This window comes from Pteropus alecto, unplaced genomic scaffold, assembly GCF_000325575.1.
Source record: "Pteropus alecto unplaced genomic scaffold, ASM32557v1 scaffold43, whole genome shotgun sequence".
Lineage (NCBI taxonomy): Eukaryota > Metazoa > Chordata > Mammalia > Chiroptera > Pteropodidae > Pteropus > Pteropus alecto.
In genome coordinates this window covers 257,097-273,279 of record NW_006435764.1, presented here as the reverse complement: position 1 = coordinate 273,279, position 16,183 = coordinate 257,097, and the positions used below count along the sequence as shown (strand labels likewise).

The following is a 16,183-nucleotide window of genomic DNA, read 5'->3' as shown; positions in this document are numbered from 1 at the left end:
CTGACTTAATAAAAATATAAATATTTCTTCCTGGGGGGAAAATACCATATACGAAGTAAAAAAAAAAAAAAGATAGGAGAAAATATACATATAATAGGTATGGTAATTTTCTCAATACATTAAAAGACCAATATGCATCACAACTACGGTTCTTAGCTTTTTTTAAAAGCTCTGTTTTGTTAAATATAATAATTAAGGATACCAATAATAACTAAGTAAATGATTATATAAGTAAAGATTAACACCCCAATAGCAAAACGGGCAAAAGATATGAACAGAGAGTCTTCAGGAAAATAAATTCAAGTAACTTCTGAATACAGAAAATTGTGTGCAAGATTTGTAAGTTGAAACTCTGAGACCATTACTTTAGGAATAAATAAACCACTGAATTTGCTACCTAGTCTGCTGACCAGTACTAACAAGTCCTTGTGTTAAGCTGTGAAGGAACAGGAGCCGTCATTCCATTCGCCCGGCGCTCTGGGGAGAGGCCGAGATACGTGCAAAGGTGCACACACTTTCCTCTCATAGTTCTGCGGTGGGTCCCTATACATGTGCCAAACACGGCACAGGTAAAAGTCTGCTCACTGCAGAAACGTAGCGATAACAAAGGCTGGACCCAACTTACGTGTCCATCAACAAGTTAGAGAGGTAAACAGGCAGAAACACACAGCGGGATATAAAGCAGGGTAAAACCCAAAGCACGTTGTTAGCAAAATGCAACACAGCCAAACCAAACAAACCTATGCTGCTGGGCCCAAAACAAGTCAGTCAATTTCAAACGATTGAAATCATGCAGGTTCTCTGACCATCACAGAATGAAATTAGAAACCAATAACAAAGAGATAACTAGAAAACGCCCAAATAATTGGAAATTAAGCAACACACTTCTAAATAACTCATGGATCCAAACTTTAGGAAATTAAATGACACACTTTTAAACAACCAATGAATGAAAAAAGTCAGAAGAGAAATAACTAAATTCTTAGAGATGAAGAAAAATGGAAACACAATCAACCAGGACTTGTGGGCACAGCCAAAGCAGTGCTAAGGGGCAAATTTATAGCCGCAAATGCCTACATGAAAAAAAAAATTTCTAAATAACCCATGGGTCAAAGAGGAAATCACAAGGCAAATTAGAAAGTACAGTTGACCCTTGTGCAGTGGGAGTCAGGGGCACCGACCCCCGCTGCACAGTCGAAAATCCAAGCATAACTTTTAACTTCCCCCTGAACTACTAATGGCCTACTATTGACCAGTAGCCTTACTGATAATAGAAGCAGTTAACTAACACACATTTTGTATGTCGTATGTGTTATATGTTGTATTCTTACAATTAAGTAAGTCTGAGAAAAGAAAATGTTATTAAGGAAATCATAAGGAAGGGAAAATACATTCACACTACTGTGCATACTTATTGAAAAAATCCAGGTATGAGTGGACCTGTGCAGTTCAACTCTGTGTTGTTCAAAGGTCAACTGTATTCTGAACTGAACAATAATAAAAACATGCACATCAGAGCTTGTGGGGTATAGGTCAAGTAGTTACTGGAAGGAACTTTACAGATTTAAATGAATCTCAAGAAAGAAGGAAGACTTAATATCAATGATGTAAGCATTCTCCTTCAGAAACTATAAAAAGACAAAGCCCAAAGAAAGTGGAAGAAAGGAAATTAAAAGCAGAAACCAACGAACTAGTAAACAGAGACAACGGGGAAAAATCAAAGCCCAAAGTTGGTTCTGAAGGATTAAGTAGATTAATAAATCCCCTAACAAGACGGGTCAAGAAAAAAAAGTAGAGAAAACACAATTTATCAATAACCAGGAGGACAGAGGGGACATCACTACAGATCTCACAGGCCTGAACGTAAATTCATAATCAAAAACCTTCCCACCAAGAAAAGCCTGTCCACAGAAGGCCTCCCAGAGAAACCCTAACAAATACTTAGGAAGAAGTAATAACAATCTTTCATAAACTCCTTCTGAAAACAGAGGACAGACACTTCCTCACTCTTTTTATAAGGCTGACATAACTCTGACATCAAAACTTGCCAAGGGCATCATAGGAAAACAAAATTAGAGACCGATATCTCTGCTAAACAGTAACGTGGGAAAAAAAAATCCTTAACAAAATGTTAGCAAATTAGTCTGTCAGCTCATAAAAAGGATGCTACACCGTGAATAAGTGAGGTTTAACTCAGAAATGCAATGTTGATTTACTATTCGATTGGAGTGATTCAGAAAAAGCATTTAGTGACACCCAACACCCTTCATGATAAAAAGTCTCAGCCCCCGGAGAATGGGAGGGGTCTGTGAAAACAGGCAGCGTGGCAAACGGGAAATGCTGAGCCTCTTCTAAGACTGGGCGTGAGGCAAGGATTCTACTTAGCATCCTGTGGGTGGTCCTGGCCTGGGGTGTCCAGCAAGAAAAAGAAAGTGGCTAAAATAAGAAATTAACTACCATCTTTCTTTTCGGACAATGTGAGTGTGTACCCAGAAGGTCCAATCAACCCCCCAAGCCAATCCCCAGAACAAAGGGTTCGGCCGGGACGGTGGACTGGGCTACTTTACAGAAACTCAACTGTTTTCTGCCGGCTAGCAACACACAATGAGAAAACGAAATAAAGGAAACCCCACGATACTATTTGTAACAGTAGATAAAAACCGAACGCCCAGGGAGCATTTCAACAAAAAAGATGCAAGAATTCTGGGTGAGAACCAGAACACCTCAGAGACAGCGGGGGGAGCCCGAGGCAGGCACACGTGGGCGGGGCAGGGACACGTGGGCGGGGTCAGAGGGACTCAACGCCCGAACCCCACCCACAGGTTGGGCTCGGTGCCAGTGGAAATTCTAGCAGACGTTTCTTGGGGTGGAACTGGACCGTTCCATCCTATGATATAAACTCAAGGCTAAAGAACTGAGAATAGCCTGGAACGTTCTTGAAGAAAAAGAACACAGTAGAGGGACTCACATCGTCTGATTTCGAGATGGACAATCAAGCTACAGGGAGTGAAAACGTGTGAGACGGAGTCCAGGGGCAGACCCACCATGCCTGGGAGATGGATTCTCACAAAGGCTCCAAAGCGATTTGATGGGGGAAAGAACGTCTTTTTAATAGATCCCCACATCCCTACGGGGAAGAAATCAGGCTTGAGTTCACGCCATACCCCGAAATGAATTCAGAATGGACCAACTATAAACTATAAAGCATCTAGAAGAAAACACAGGAATCGATCTTCAGAGCCCTGGGCCAAGCAATGACAACAGCGAAAAGCCCCAACTATATACATGGAAAAATGGACATGGCCGGATGCCATCAAAATTAAATACTTCCGCTCATCAAAAGACAGCCGCGCACATGGACTGCCAAGCCACACTGGGAGAAGACACTTGTGGCCCGCACGCCTGGCCGGTGGGAGCAGGACCCCGCCGTCCAGGCCGCGCGCGTGCCTGTGCGTGTGGACAGAAGTGGGGCCACACCGAGGGGCCCCACAGCCTCGCGTGCGAGGCGTCTCGCTCCACACGTGCTGCCTCGAATGAGTCTCCGAAGCAGAGCGAGGGTGGTTACAAGCTGTACGGTTCCACTCAAGAAGACTCGGGGCGGCAGCACACCCCGAGGCGGCAGGGGCAAGGCCGCGACCACGCAGGGTCAGCAGTGGGCAGTTTTGGGGTGATGGGCTCCTCTGTGTCCCCAACAGCTCCATTCGTGGTGCTGGCAACACAAACCTATAACAACCGCACACCCCCGCCCACAGCGCCAATGTGCTAATTTAGAAAAAGAATGAAAAAAAGAAAGCCCCTGGGGTCGCAGTGCCCCCCCTGAGGTCGCAATGGCCCCCCCGGGGTCGCAGTGGCCCCCCCAGGGTCGCAGGGGCCCCCGTCGCCAGGGTGGGGCTGCTCTCGCCCCCGCTTCTCGCCCTCTCTCTGGGCCTCAGTTCCCTTGGCTGGGGACGTGGACACACCCTTGCTGGCTGCTGAGACGGCTGAAGAGGTGCCTGTGGGCTGGGGTCCCTTCCCACGCCAGTTTGGACCAAAGTCCAGGAGAAGGGTGGGGAGGCCTCAGTGGCACAGGTGGTTCCTCATTAAGAAGGCAAAGTCCCCCCAAAGACGTGTCGGGGCTGCCTGAGGAAAGGGACAAGGCTGGCCTATCCACCGTCTGTGCCCTGACCTTGGACACTGCGCCAGCAGCGGTCACCAGCCTGGCAGCACAGAGTGGCCTCCGCCTGCGCAGGCCGGCAGGGAGGGCTGGTCACCCGACATAGCCCAGTTCAAGAGCCTAAGGGCCTCCCCGTGCCTCCGTGGGCCGACTGTGTGGACGAGCAGACCGAGGCTCGGGAAGCAGGGTTTGCCTGACCTCTGGGGGCAGAAGTCCGTGTCTTCTTGATCCAGAGCCCCCGGTCCTCCCTGGAGCAGGCCCCCCACCTTCTTAGTCCAGGCCCCCCACCTCCCTGAGCAGGGTCTCCCCAACTTCCCGATCAGGGTCCCCCGTTCTTAGTCCAGGGCCTCCCTACTTTCCTGATCAGGGTCCCCCACCTTCCTCTCTCCTCTGTCATTCCTAGCCCTGTTGTCCTGCAAGCTTGGACAATGACCAGGAACCAGAAATGCAGCAGCTGCCAGGAGCAGGAAGGTCATTTGGGAAACAGCCTCCCCGAGTCCCCAGCGTGAAAGGAAGAAGGAGGAAGCCCTGCCCAGCCCGCTGGCCCGGCCGCTGCCGCGCTCGGCTCCTGGGATTGGTCGGCGCCGGCCCGAGGCCCGAGGCCCGAGGCCCGAGGCCCTCCCCCGCAGGAGCCCGAGAAAGCAGCCTGTGTCCCACCTTCTTCCTCGGGGTCCAGCTCCTTGTTTGGGGCCCAGGGTGGCAGTTTCCACCCCACTGGGTCTCTCCATCTGAGGGCGCCAGGCAGCACCCAGGTCTTATCCACTCCCGGCCTGTGTTGGCCACCCGTACCTCCTGTCCCTTGGCCTGTGTTCCCTGTGTCCCCACGACTGCGAGCTCCCCAGGACCAGAAGGAGGCCCCCAAGGTGGCGGAGCCCCAGGGAGGTGCATGTGGGGCAGTCCCTGGCTCTGGCCGACCGCTGCGGGTGTCAGGACCTGGGCTGACAACTCCTCCCCGCACCTCAGGGCCCCTCCCAGGGGGCCCGGCGCCCCGGGTACGGCGAGCTGTGTGGGGAGGGTGCTCCTGGGGGCCGCCTCACCTGGACATGGTACTGGGACGTCTCGTGCATGATGACATTGGAGTTGGAGTACTTCTTCCTCTGTTCTGGATGGGGACATGCCAGTCATTTGCTCCTGAGGGTGGGCCCCGCAGCCCCCCATCCGCGGGCCTGGGCCCCGGGCTGGGCCACAGGAGGATTGAGTGGAGGTGAAGGCTGCTGCTCTGTGGCCCCTTGTGGCCACCAGGAAGGCCTCAAGCCTCCAGCAGAACGCAGACCTCCTTCCGTGCCCAGGACGCCCACTCAGCCTGAGGAGGCATACCGACTGGGGGTCCGCCGTGGTGGGGGTGCAGGCCCGCCCTCTGCAGTGAGTGGCTGGCTTCCCCCCACCCTGCCAACTGCCAGCTGACATCCCCACCCTCCTTGGGGTCCCCTGCTTTCCGGACTGGCACCCTGTCCACAGGCACAGTGAGCTGGCGAGCCTGGGGCTGGGGCAGAGCTGGGGGAGCAGACACCTGGCACTGGGCCCCTGGGGTCGGGTTGCAGCGAGCAGCGGGGCTGTGCTGACATTGACACCAGTGCACCCGAACCGCCAGCAGGGGGCCTCTCCCCTCCCCGTGGCCCCGTCCCGTGCACCGGGCGCTCCGCTGGCTGGCGCTCTGGGGATGGCCCAAGTAGCCAGGTTGAGTAGGGGCCAGGGGCCTCCCCTGGGTGCCCAGGGCCGACCTGCATCTCTCCTGGTGGGGGCCCAGAACAGTTCTGGGGGGGCGAGACCCTTCCTCCTCAAACCTCACTCACCAAACAGGTCCTTGGCGCTCATCTTGGCCACGCTGTCAGCCCGGCCCAGGCTGCCACTGCGGGGAGCGGCTGGTGAGGGTGGGGCCCACGCTGCACCCCTCCCTGGGGATTGCTCGGGGGTGGGGGTGGGGGGGCGAGCTGGTGGGGTGGGGGCTCACTTGGCAGCTCCCGGGCAGCAGCTCACAGACTGGCTCATGGTGTCCTTGCTGGTGGCTGGCGGTGGAGGGCAGATATCCGTGGGGCCTGGGTCCAGGGCCCAGTGCCTGGCCCACACCTGAGTGGACAGACAGTGGAGCTGACACCTCCTTAGGCCTGGGTCTCCCCCTCCCCCACCCAGACCCAGGGGCTGCAGCCCTGAGGCCTGGCCAAGTTCCCAGGCACCCCAGCACACTCCTGTCCTATGTCACAGCTGGCCACACCTCGGCTCCATCTCACCCACACCCTCGGTCCTCCACAGGGCCTCCTAGGATGGGGCAGCAGAGGGGTCCCACTCCCAGAGGCTGTCGGGGGTGGGGCTCTGCAAGGGGGTCGGGGGAAGAAGCGCCTTCAAGTAGAGGGGGTGGCACATTCGAAGGCCCTGAGATGGGAGAGGGCGGCCACACAGGACGAGGCTGGAGCCGGGGGCCTGGGGCCAGAGCCCGGGCGAAGTCCCGGGGGAACCTTGACTGGGCCATAGTGGAGCCTGGCACCCCTGGGCCAGGCCGACATGTCCTGCGAGCTCTGCGCCCCACAGGGATCTCTGGGCCCACACCGTCCACCTGTCAAATGTCGCCAGCAAGCAATTTGGTGTTTGGGGTCTGCCCTGGGTCAGGGGTCAGGGGTCAGGGTTCACAACCAAGGGTGCTGGCAACCAGAGCAGGGAGTGGCTCCGGATATTCCGGTCTGAACAGGCTCCACCTGCAGGGAGGGCTCCCAGGAGGTGTGAGGGGCCTGGGGGGGCCTCAGGCCACCCCCTCCCACCTGCCACTGAGGGGCCTGACTTTCCGGGGAGGGTCAGGGTGAGGGCTTGGCCAGATTCCTCGGTCCACCTGTGCGTGGAGAATGTCCGGAATGCTCATGACCTCAGTGGGTGAGCCCGAGTGTTTGCTTAATGGGATTCCTGGCGGCTGAGCCAAAGGCGCTGGGCACGTGTGTCCAGGTACACACACACCTGGGGGAAACCCAGCCCTGCGGGCACACACAGACACACACAGGCTGTGACATGGGGCCCCTCCCCTTGCGGAGCCTAGGCTGGGAACCGGTGGCCTTCAGCTCCTTGTGGGGGGACATCAAGGCCAGCGGGGAGCAGGCATTGGTGCCTGGGCGAGGGAGCACCTGCAGGCCCACTGCGTGTGGGGCTGAGGCTCCCCTCCAGCTGACTGGGGCAGGGGCAGGGGTCACGCAACCCCGGGGCCCCGGGGCCCAGGCTGCACTTTGGTTTTACTGCGGTTATTTTCCGGGTACAAAAGGAGGGCCAGCACGGTGCCCAGTCACGCAGCGGAAGGGGAGGAGGCCCCAGTAGGGCAGGGAGGGCACAGGGACCCGCTCCAGGTTCAAATTCCAGCCCCGTTGCCCAGTGACCTTGGGGAGGAGTCAGCCTAAGGCCCAAGGGAAGCCAGGGGGCCCTGGAATGGCTGGACCCCTCAGGCTCTGGCTGAGCCCTAGTCTGGGAGCTGCAGGGTGGGTAGAGTGTTCTTGGTTTAGATCCTGGGTTTTCATCACTGAATATTTTGTATCAAGCTCTTTTTGTCCTGCACAGTTTCTTTTGAGAAATCAGCTGCCAATCTTATGGGTGCTCCCTTGTAAGTAACTAACTTGCTGATTTTAGCTGCTTTTAAGATTATTTGTATTTAATTATAATGTGTCTTGGTGGCGGGGGGGCCTCTTTGGGTTCCTGGTTTTTAGGACTCTCTGAGCTTTCTGAGGTGGCGGGGGGAGGCTGGGGATGGGCGGTGCCACAGGCTGGGCCCTGCCCCCCACTCCCAGCACAGCTGGGGCTGACTGCGCCTGGGGTGGGGGCAGAGGTGGTCGGGGGCCCAGCTCACCAGCGTGGGAGCCCTGCCTGCCACCGTCCCAGGTGCCAGGCACACCCTTTTGCACGGGGGCTGCCACAGGCCTGCCTGGCTTGGAGGAGGAATGCGGGCGGCCTGCGCTTGGCGGCCACAGGCCCCAGGATCGGCCGCACCCCGCCCCCGCCGCCTCCTCCCTGAAACTCCCACACCCTGCTGTGACCAGGAGCCTGACCCGGGGAGCCTGACCCCGCCTGATGCTCTCTGGCCTTGGGTTTCCTCCTGGAGGACACCCAGGAAGTGCCTTCTGACGTCTGACCCGCCCCGAGCCCCGCCTGGCCTGGGTAGTTTGGCTTCCGCTGGCCCAGCCTGCTCCTGACATGGGACTGTAGGGTCTTCGAGGGCAGGGGAGAACCCCCCTCCACACTCCTTTCATTAGGGGGAGGGGTTCACCCCACCGAGGCCCAGGACTGGGAGGGGGCCGCTGACTCAAGTGCACTGGCTTAAAAACATCCCCGTGCACCGGCGCCACCCAGGACCAGACGGGGCAGGCCAGGCCGCAGCGGGACCGGTTCCTGGCCACTAGCCCGGGGACGGCCTGCGGGCCCGGCGCAGTCCCCTCGCGTCCCGATGCCTCCCGCCCCCGCGGCGGGCTGCAGGCCTGGCCGGAGCCCGCGTCGCACCGGCGCCTGGGGAAACTGAGGCCCGGGCCGGCCCATCGTCCGTGCACACAGCTCCCGCGTGGCTCCTGAGCCAAAGCGCGGGCGGGCGCCCGGTGGCGTCGGGCGTATTGGGTCCGGGACCTCGCGGACGCTCACCTGCTCCTCCGGCCCACGACGCCGCCCGCTGGTTCCCTTGTCCGAGGCGTCCGTCCGCCCGTCTGTCGGCTCTGGGCCCCGGCAGGCAGGAGGGACACGCGCGGGGCTGGGCCCGACCGGACCGGGGCGGAGCCGCCAGGAGGAACCTGAGCAGCAGGTTGGAACCTGGACACCGCAGGCGCGGGGGCGGGGAAGGCGGAACGTGGACACCCCGCCCCCTGCTCCAGACCCCGCCCCCACCAGGGCTCCCAGTGGTGGGTCCCCAACACCCTGTGCCTCCAGCGCAGACCCCACCCCCAAAGCCAGACTCCCGCGGCCGCGGGGACGTGCGGGTTGAAGCTCAGCCCTTTCTGGGATGGCTGAGCTGTGCCTGGGTCCGGGTGACATGCTGCCCTGGGGAGGTCAGGGTCTAGCCCCTTTTAAGTGGCCCCAACCTCAACTGGCCAGCAGGGGCCCAGTCCGGCCGGCATAGGGGCAGAGCCCCTCCCCTCTTCAGCAGCCTTTCCCTGGGGTGGGCAGCTAAGGGCTAAGGGTGGGCCTCCCTTCTCCACAGTCTGGGAGCCCTCGTCTCTGTGCCGTCCCAGCCTAGCCTGGGCACCTCGCATGGATGGGGGCGTCCAATGGAGGGGTGGGGACACTTGGGGCCTAGGCTGTCCCTGAGTGCCAGGGCGGAGAATTGGTGCGGGGGGGAGGGTGTCTCCGGGCAGTACCCTCTTCCTTGGGACCACAGCATGCAGCAGGCACCCTTCCTCCTGAACTGAGTCCTATGAGCTCCCTGCCCACCCAGGAGGGCAAGGAGAAAGTGGAGAAGGGGCAGAGGGAGGACATAGGTGATGGGCACCCCCAGCCCTGTGCAGGGACTCAAGGCTCTGGCTATTTTCTCTGGGGTTGGGGGAGAGGAAGAATGTGCCAGAAGAGCCCCAGGGCTGTGGTCCCAGAAGGGCAGGGCGGGTGGCCTGCATTTGCCAGGGGCTGGCACTGAGCACTTCCCAGGGAACCCCTGAGAACAAGGAGGCACACTCCTACAGGGTCAGCCACAGCCTGCTGTCTGGGGCATCACAGGTGAGCTTGCAGAAGGTGCAGGAAGTGGCCTTCGTCCTCGGGCCCAGCCCTGCCCCATCTTGGCTTCCTGGTTCTCTACCCACTGCTGAGCACCCAGGAGGAAAGGCGCACACCTGCCCACACCCTTCCTGGAGGCTGAGCTTTGGTGGAAAAAAGCGGGAAGCGCTCGGGAGAGCAGCTTCTGAAATCACAGGGGCTGCCATCAGATGAGGAAGCAGCAGGGAGCCTGGAATCCCAGTGTGGCCCCCAGGCCACCCTGTGGACAGGTGACCTCCACTTCTCTGTGGCCATCGGCCATCGGCCAAAGTGATGGGTGTGTTGACAGCCCCGCCCAGATCCTTGGGTGGGAGGTCATGAACCCTGAAGGTATAGGTGTCCCGCCGCCCCTGTAGACAGCAGGCAAGTCCCCATAGCCTCGCCGGGCCCCAGGCGAGTGCCCAGGGTTAGGGGTATGGAGCTTGCTGACTGTACACTGGCCAGTGGGCAGGATGGCACCTTCACGGGGCCTCCAGGTGCACCAGTCCCAAGCCCAAGGTCTTACATGCCCCCATGAAGGAGTGACCTTAGAGGGAGCCGTGAGGTGGGAAGGCCAGCCACGGCTGCGGCGGGGTGGGGGTGGGGGGGTTGGTGTGTGTGTGTGTGTGTGTGTGTGTGTTTGGATGAGGCGGGCTGGGTGGCGGGCTGGGTGTGTGCCTGGAGGGCAGTGCACCCGTGTGTCCCCAGGGAAGCAGGAGACCTCAGTCAGCTCAGAAAGGTGTGAACACTTCTTTATTTAAAACGCGGGGAAAAAGCTAGGACCACCCGGACGCGCGGCTCCAAACAGAACACGTGCACCGCGGCCGAGGGGAGGGTGTCATCGGAAAGGGTCGGCTCACAGTGGGACTAAACGCACCCAGCACCCAGCACAGACTGCAACTGAGGCTGCGACAGCTGAGCCCCAAGTGGCTGTCACCAGCCCTGGGTCAGTCTCCGTGTGGCGGCTGAGGAGCCTACCTCCCCCCGCCCCCCAGCATGGCGTCAGGCAGGACCTGGCCGGCTGGGGCCGAGGCCCCTGGCTCACGCCCTCCCCGCTCCCCCGGTGCGGACACGTGTGGCCTGGAGCACACAGACTCGTGTGCAGTGAGAGGGGGCCACTACCCTGGCCTGCCCCTCAGTCACCAAGCTCCAGGCACACCCTGGGGAGATGGCCATGGACACCAGGAAGCTGCTTCTCCTGGGAGGTGACAGGGCGGAGCCCACTGGCCCCTGAGGTTTGTGGGCCTGATTGCCTGGTTCCCACGCTGGCTGTCTAGGTCAGGGTGCCCAAATCAGGGAGACTGAGCAGATGTCCCTGCCACTTCCCACAGAGACAGCCCAGGGCAGCCTGACCACACCTGCAACTGTTCCCGACACGATTCATAATCCCCTCGGGTCACCCGACCCTCACATGCGACCAACGGGGGGAAGGTGCACTTCTCTCCGTGCGAGGACGGGGGACCGCGGGGCTCCAGGAGTCCTGTCCAGGCTGTCGTGGGCGCTGGGCATCGCCCGTCTAGCTGATGAAGGCACCGATGGCCGCCACCTGCAGGATGGCCTCCAGGCTGTGGAGCGTCAGGAGCATGGCGCTGAGGACGGAGTCTGCCCAGAGCACCAGGGTCTGCCAGAGCAGGAAGTAGACAGACAGAAGGGTGCTGGCCGCTGTGAGGACCAGGCTGGTGGCCAGCAGCACCTCGGCCTCCACCAGGTTGCCCTTGGTGCCTGGAGAGAACACACATGGTGAGTGCCAGGCTGTGGGCCACCCATTCCAGACCCACCGCCTGTGTGCCTGGGAGGGGGGAGGTGGCAGGACAGAAGCCAGCACACCAGCAGCACGGTCCCCGAGGGCTGAAAGACTAGCGCCCCAGACTCAGTGTCAGGAAGCAGAACACAAACGAGCCCCGTGTTGCTCGGTGGGGGAGACCAGCCTTGGGTGTGGGCTGCCACCCCAGCCTCTGGGTCGGCTGTGTGGTGGGACATGGGCTCTGGCTTCTGAAAACCCATCCTGGTGTATCCTGATGCTTCCTCCTAATCCAAGGGTACTGAGAGAACTCTGTTTAAAATCTCCAGACATTTATCCCAGGCAAAGGCCAGTCTGAAGACCTGAATGCTTACTTAGAGAAACAATCCCGTGTTTCACACACAGATGGGTCAGCTATGCAAAGCGCTGATCCCCAGCCGCGGCCAGGTGACCACACGTGCCCAGGTGCCCGGTATCTGCAGTAGGGGGCTGGGGGGAGGGCTGATGCGCAGTTCCAGCACCGTTTGCCGCCCGCCATGCACACGGGCCCTGGTCCGTGACAGCAGACACCAAGGCCCAGCACGCACTCCACAGAACGACTGAGACTTGCTCCTGTCCACCCTGGTGACAAGACCCCGGGCAGGGCCTGGCTTCCCTCTACACCTCAGTCCCCTCTCTGCCCATGGGACTGGGGGACGTCAGAAGTCCTAGATGCCGGCAGAGGTGGGGCACACGCAGTGTGGTCACAGTGACGTTACACGTGTGCCTGCGACAGTAAACGCAGAAGGCAGACAGCTGGAAGCCCGGACCCCTCACAGTGAGTTCTGGGGAGTGCAGAGGGCCAAGATCAAGTGGTGCTTCTGCACTGCTGGGGTGCCTGTGTGGGGTGGTGGGGGGACGACTCCCACCCATCCGGTCTCCACTGTCCTGAAGGGAACATGATGGAATTTTCCAGACCCTCCTCCAGACTGCTAGCCAACGGAAGGGGGAGCAGGGGTGAGGTGAGCATGCCTGCTCCAACTGCAATGCTGAGCTCCCCAGCGGCTCGTGCGAGACTGCTTCGCAGCAGGCAGCGCCTGTCCCAGGCTGTGCCCCGGCCGCCGTCTCCAGGACAGCTCTCAGCAGACTGATTAATACGTAATGACGCTGTAAGGTGAGGCCTCAAGGCAGCTGGTGAAGCAGCTAGCTCCCATGTGTCTCCAGGAGCCGCGCTGAGATGCACGTTTAGAGGTTCACGATGCTGTTATCGTGAGGACCTTAAGGTCGTCAGCCAGTCGACTCACCGAAGTACAAGCGAGTTGCTTCCAGAATCCCCAGCAGAAACAGCAGGGTTAGGTCGAGGACCAGGTGACTATGAGGATAACTGAAAACCTGACCTGCAGGCAAGAGACCAGAGCTCAGGTTACGGTGGCAGCAGTGACAGCCTCGTCTTGTCTTTCTGTCCCTGACTTACTTTTGTACATGATCATCAGGAGGGTAGCCAGGAAGTAGAGAGCGCAGTATGCCCCACTGAGGTACAGCAGCATCTGCAGAAGGACTGACGAGAGCTGGCAGGAGGTTAAGGATTCTGGGGCCAGCAGCCATGCCCCTGGGGGACACCTGCCAGGGCTACTCCGCCACCTTGGAGGCACCACAACACGCAGGTCCAGCTCAGGCCCCTGCGCGTGGCATAAAGTCCCACCTATGGGCATCCACTGATGCTCCTCCTGGTGCCACAGGAGCAGCCAGGCCCCTGTAGCCTAGAGAGTGGAGCTGGGACCTCCCCCCACAGGAACACCCTGGCTTAGAGCAAGAAGCCTCGGCCCATCCTTGGCGACTGCAGGCAGGATGGCCTCACATCACCCTGACCATGGCCTTGGTCACAAGACAGAGAAAAAAAAATTTTGTTTTCTCCAAAGAAAATAAACTTCTCGCTTTTTGGGGGCAGTGACATAGCCACCGCTGACTTTCCTAAGCTCTGCGAACCTCATATTTGTTCATGCTGAGCCTAAGCATTCAGAGCGAGGGCATTCCCTTCCCTGGCCCTGCTGGCCTGATGGGGGGCAGGTGGCCCACACCGAGGGTGCCGGGACCCGCACAGGGCTGCCAGAGCCAGTGCTCCATTCTGAGCACCTCTGTAAGCCTGTTAGTGAACATCCCTTCCGCTTAGAGGTGGAATCGCTATGCAGAACTTGTAGGAAAGGGGAACGGGGTTAACAGGAGCAAAAAGCAGGAGCGGAGAGCTGGCCTCGGGCGTTGTCCTGCAGAGGCCTGGGTCTGTGGCTGCCGAGGACACAGGACACAGCAGCAGGATACGGCCATGGAAGTGCCCCCTGGAAGAGAAAGTAGCACTCACAGGCTGCAGCCCTCCCGGGGTGCTGCACTGGGCCTTGGGGACGTGACACATCACCCCAGCCCCTCTCCTCTGACGGCGGTTATGGGAAGGAGCCCACATTTATTTGCGCCTGCAGCTGGCTACCTTTCCATCGCCAAGGAGGACCAGACAATCTGCTTTTCAGAACTCGAGGCTGGGGGACCATGTGTACCTGGGAGCACGGGAGAAGTGAAGCTGGAGCCACACCTGAGGCCAGGTGGGGCAGGAGACGTCCTGGAACGCAACCCAGCAGCTTCTCTGTCTTCCGTGTATTTGCTACACATGTGTAACTAGATGACAGCCTTTCCCCGTTCAGGTTACAAATCTTTTTTCATCACTAAGAGATGTGTTGCTTTCCTCTGCGGTTGTATTCATTGCCCCAAACATCCCTCCAAAAATAAGAATCTCCTGAGCCAACAACCCAATCTTTTAATCATGTATCTCTTGGACTTCCTATTCCCACAGCGCTTATATGTTTCCTTATCTCGAGGTGACAAAATGACCCCGGAGCAGCGTCAGACTCCTGGACCGCACGTGGCCTGGGGCAGACTTCCTGTCTGAAGAAGTTCAGCTAGTTGCACATCATGACGTGTGGCTACATCGGTAAACACTTAGGGTTTGGCAAGCATCGCGCCAAGAAGGCTGGAGCTAGGCTGCGCCATGAACCTGCTTGCCTGTGCTTCTGTCCCGGTCTGCTGCACCCAGCCTCGGTGTGGGGACGTCAGATCCTTGTGCAGATTCGGGGCCCTCCGTGGGCCTCACTTGGGCAGGGTCTTGAATGGGTCAGCACAGGACACTAATGAGAGATTCAGAACTGGGCTTGGCGGGAGGCGGCACACACTGAGGAAAGCCCATGAGGGCTCGCGGGCCAGTCACTGTCATTTGGCGTCACGTTACGGCCAGAGCGCTCAACACATCCGTCCTTTCCTGGGCCCTGGCTGAGCTAGGCTGCCTAGATACCTGTCATTATTTGGGTGGATTGCACATTAATTGGGGTCTCCCCTTCTGATCCTTCTCTTGAAGGTAAGCTTCAGACATACTGCAAGTCTACCTGCCAGCTGTCCCCGTTGTAGATTAAAAGCGTGGGGCTCAGGAAAAGATATTGTGTAAAAAACTCAAGCAACACAAGACCCCAGTAACGAGCATCACAGGAGCTACAACCAGATGCGCTGTCCCGAGCGTTTCAGACCCACAGGAGCGCACTGCCACGCCACACGGCCCTGCCTTCCAGCACCTGGCATTTTCTGTCCACGCTTTCCTGGAATGACGAGACTGTGAGCGCTGCGCCGCACCAGAAGTTAAATGTGGAAGGAAGCAGAACAAATGTTTTCCCTGCGGTGACATACAAGGTGTGCAGAGATCCTGTTCTGGCATAACTTCATTTTTTACCCAGTGAAGAGGAAACTGGGTGCCAGCGGCCGGGCGCAGACCCAGCTGGGTGCCTGGGAGCAGCGAGGAGAGCCGTGAGTGCAGCTGGCGAGGAGGCTGGCTCTCTGTGGGACGCCCAGCTGGGACAGCTGAAGTGTGGGAAGTGGACTTTTCTCTCCAAGCCAGTGAACAGGAAACAGAGACAGCCCCAAGGCCAGGTTAATGCAGCCCCATTCCACTCACGTCCTTTTTATCACACGTGGTGGCCCGGTGCCGGGAGCAGGGCACATGCCTAGATAGGCGTGCCCACCAGCTGGCGAGCTGGGCCTGTTCCACCCTGTGCATTAAGATCTCCCGCGAGCTGTCCCACGGACTAACGTTTGGGAGAAGTGTACGAGTGACATCTATTCTGGCGGTAACCAGCTTTCAAACCAGGGGTTTGCCATGGCGACCAGCGCTGGTTTCCCGGACACGAGGGTGCGGGCCACGGTGGGAGGGTGCCCCTCTCGTCCTCCCCGCACCCTGCGACAACCTGCTTCCCGCGGGCTTCCTCCACGAGCCACACAGGACGGCGGGCTCCCGAGTCGCTCCGAGCGCGAGCGCCAGGGAGAGGCCGCGGGACGGGTCGCGCCGCGGGTACGCTGTGCTCCCGGGCAGGTCACACGCCGAGATGGCCCAAGCCCACCGCCACCTGTACGCCAGGGCTCCCACCCCCAAGGGGGACACGCCCCCGCACCGAAGCACGGCCTGGGCGCGCAACCGAGCGCCGCAACCGCGCAGCGGCGAGGAGGGACGTAGTCGCGGACACGGGGACAGCCTTCCGCAAACCCAGGCGGCGCGGGGGCGGGCGGACCCCGGCGGGCGGCGGGGGCTCCCCAGAGTCGCAACGACG

At 59.1% G+C, this 16,183-nt stretch overlaps 2 protein-coding genes across 4 annotated transcripts in view; both read right to left on the bottom strand.

Moving 5' to 3' along the window:
• The window catches only part of EPS8L2 (EPS8 like 2), a 16,164-nt gene extending 6,882 nt beyond the window's left edge, over window positions 1-9,282 (bottom strand). The window contains exons 1-4 of the mRNA XM_025046273.1: window positions 8,753-9,282; window positions 6,105-6,220; window positions 5,947-6,002; window positions 5,191-5,255 (exon numbers count right to left, since the gene is read on the bottom strand). Of these exons, the coding sequence (XP_024902041.1) occupies window positions 5,191-5,255; window positions 5,947-6,002; window positions 6,105-6,220; window positions 8,753-9,139 (624 nt within the window). The 5' untranslated portion in view covers window positions 9,140-9,282. The remainder of the gene's footprint in view (window positions 1-5,190; window positions 5,256-5,946; window positions 6,003-6,104; window positions 6,221-8,752) is intronic.
• A 1,273-nt stretch (window positions 9,283-10,555) lies between these two features.
• Window positions 10,556-16,165, bottom strand: TMEM80 (transmembrane protein 80). Of its 3 annotated transcripts, none has more exons than XM_015588918.2 (4): window positions 14,096-16,165; window positions 13,024-13,882; window positions 12,854-12,946; window positions 11,346-11,551 (listed from the first exon to the last, which is right to left on the bottom strand). In XM_015588918.2, exons 2-4 carry the CDS (start codon window positions 13,259-13,261, stop codon window positions 11,346-11,348), a joined length of 537 nt encoding a protein of 178 aa, XP_015444404.1. In that variant the 5' UTR covers window positions 13,262-13,882; window positions 14,096-16,165. The 3 variants fall into 3 exon arrangements, with proteins under 3 accessions (XP_006911019.1, XP_015444404.1, XP_015444405.1); XM_015588919.2 differs by lacking the exon at window positions 14,096-16,165 and having other exon boundaries at window positions 13,024-13,117; window positions 13,866-13,878; XM_006910957.3 differs by having other exon boundaries at window positions 10,556-11,551; window positions 13,024-16,162.
• Window positions 16,166-16,183: the final 18 nt, after the last annotated feature.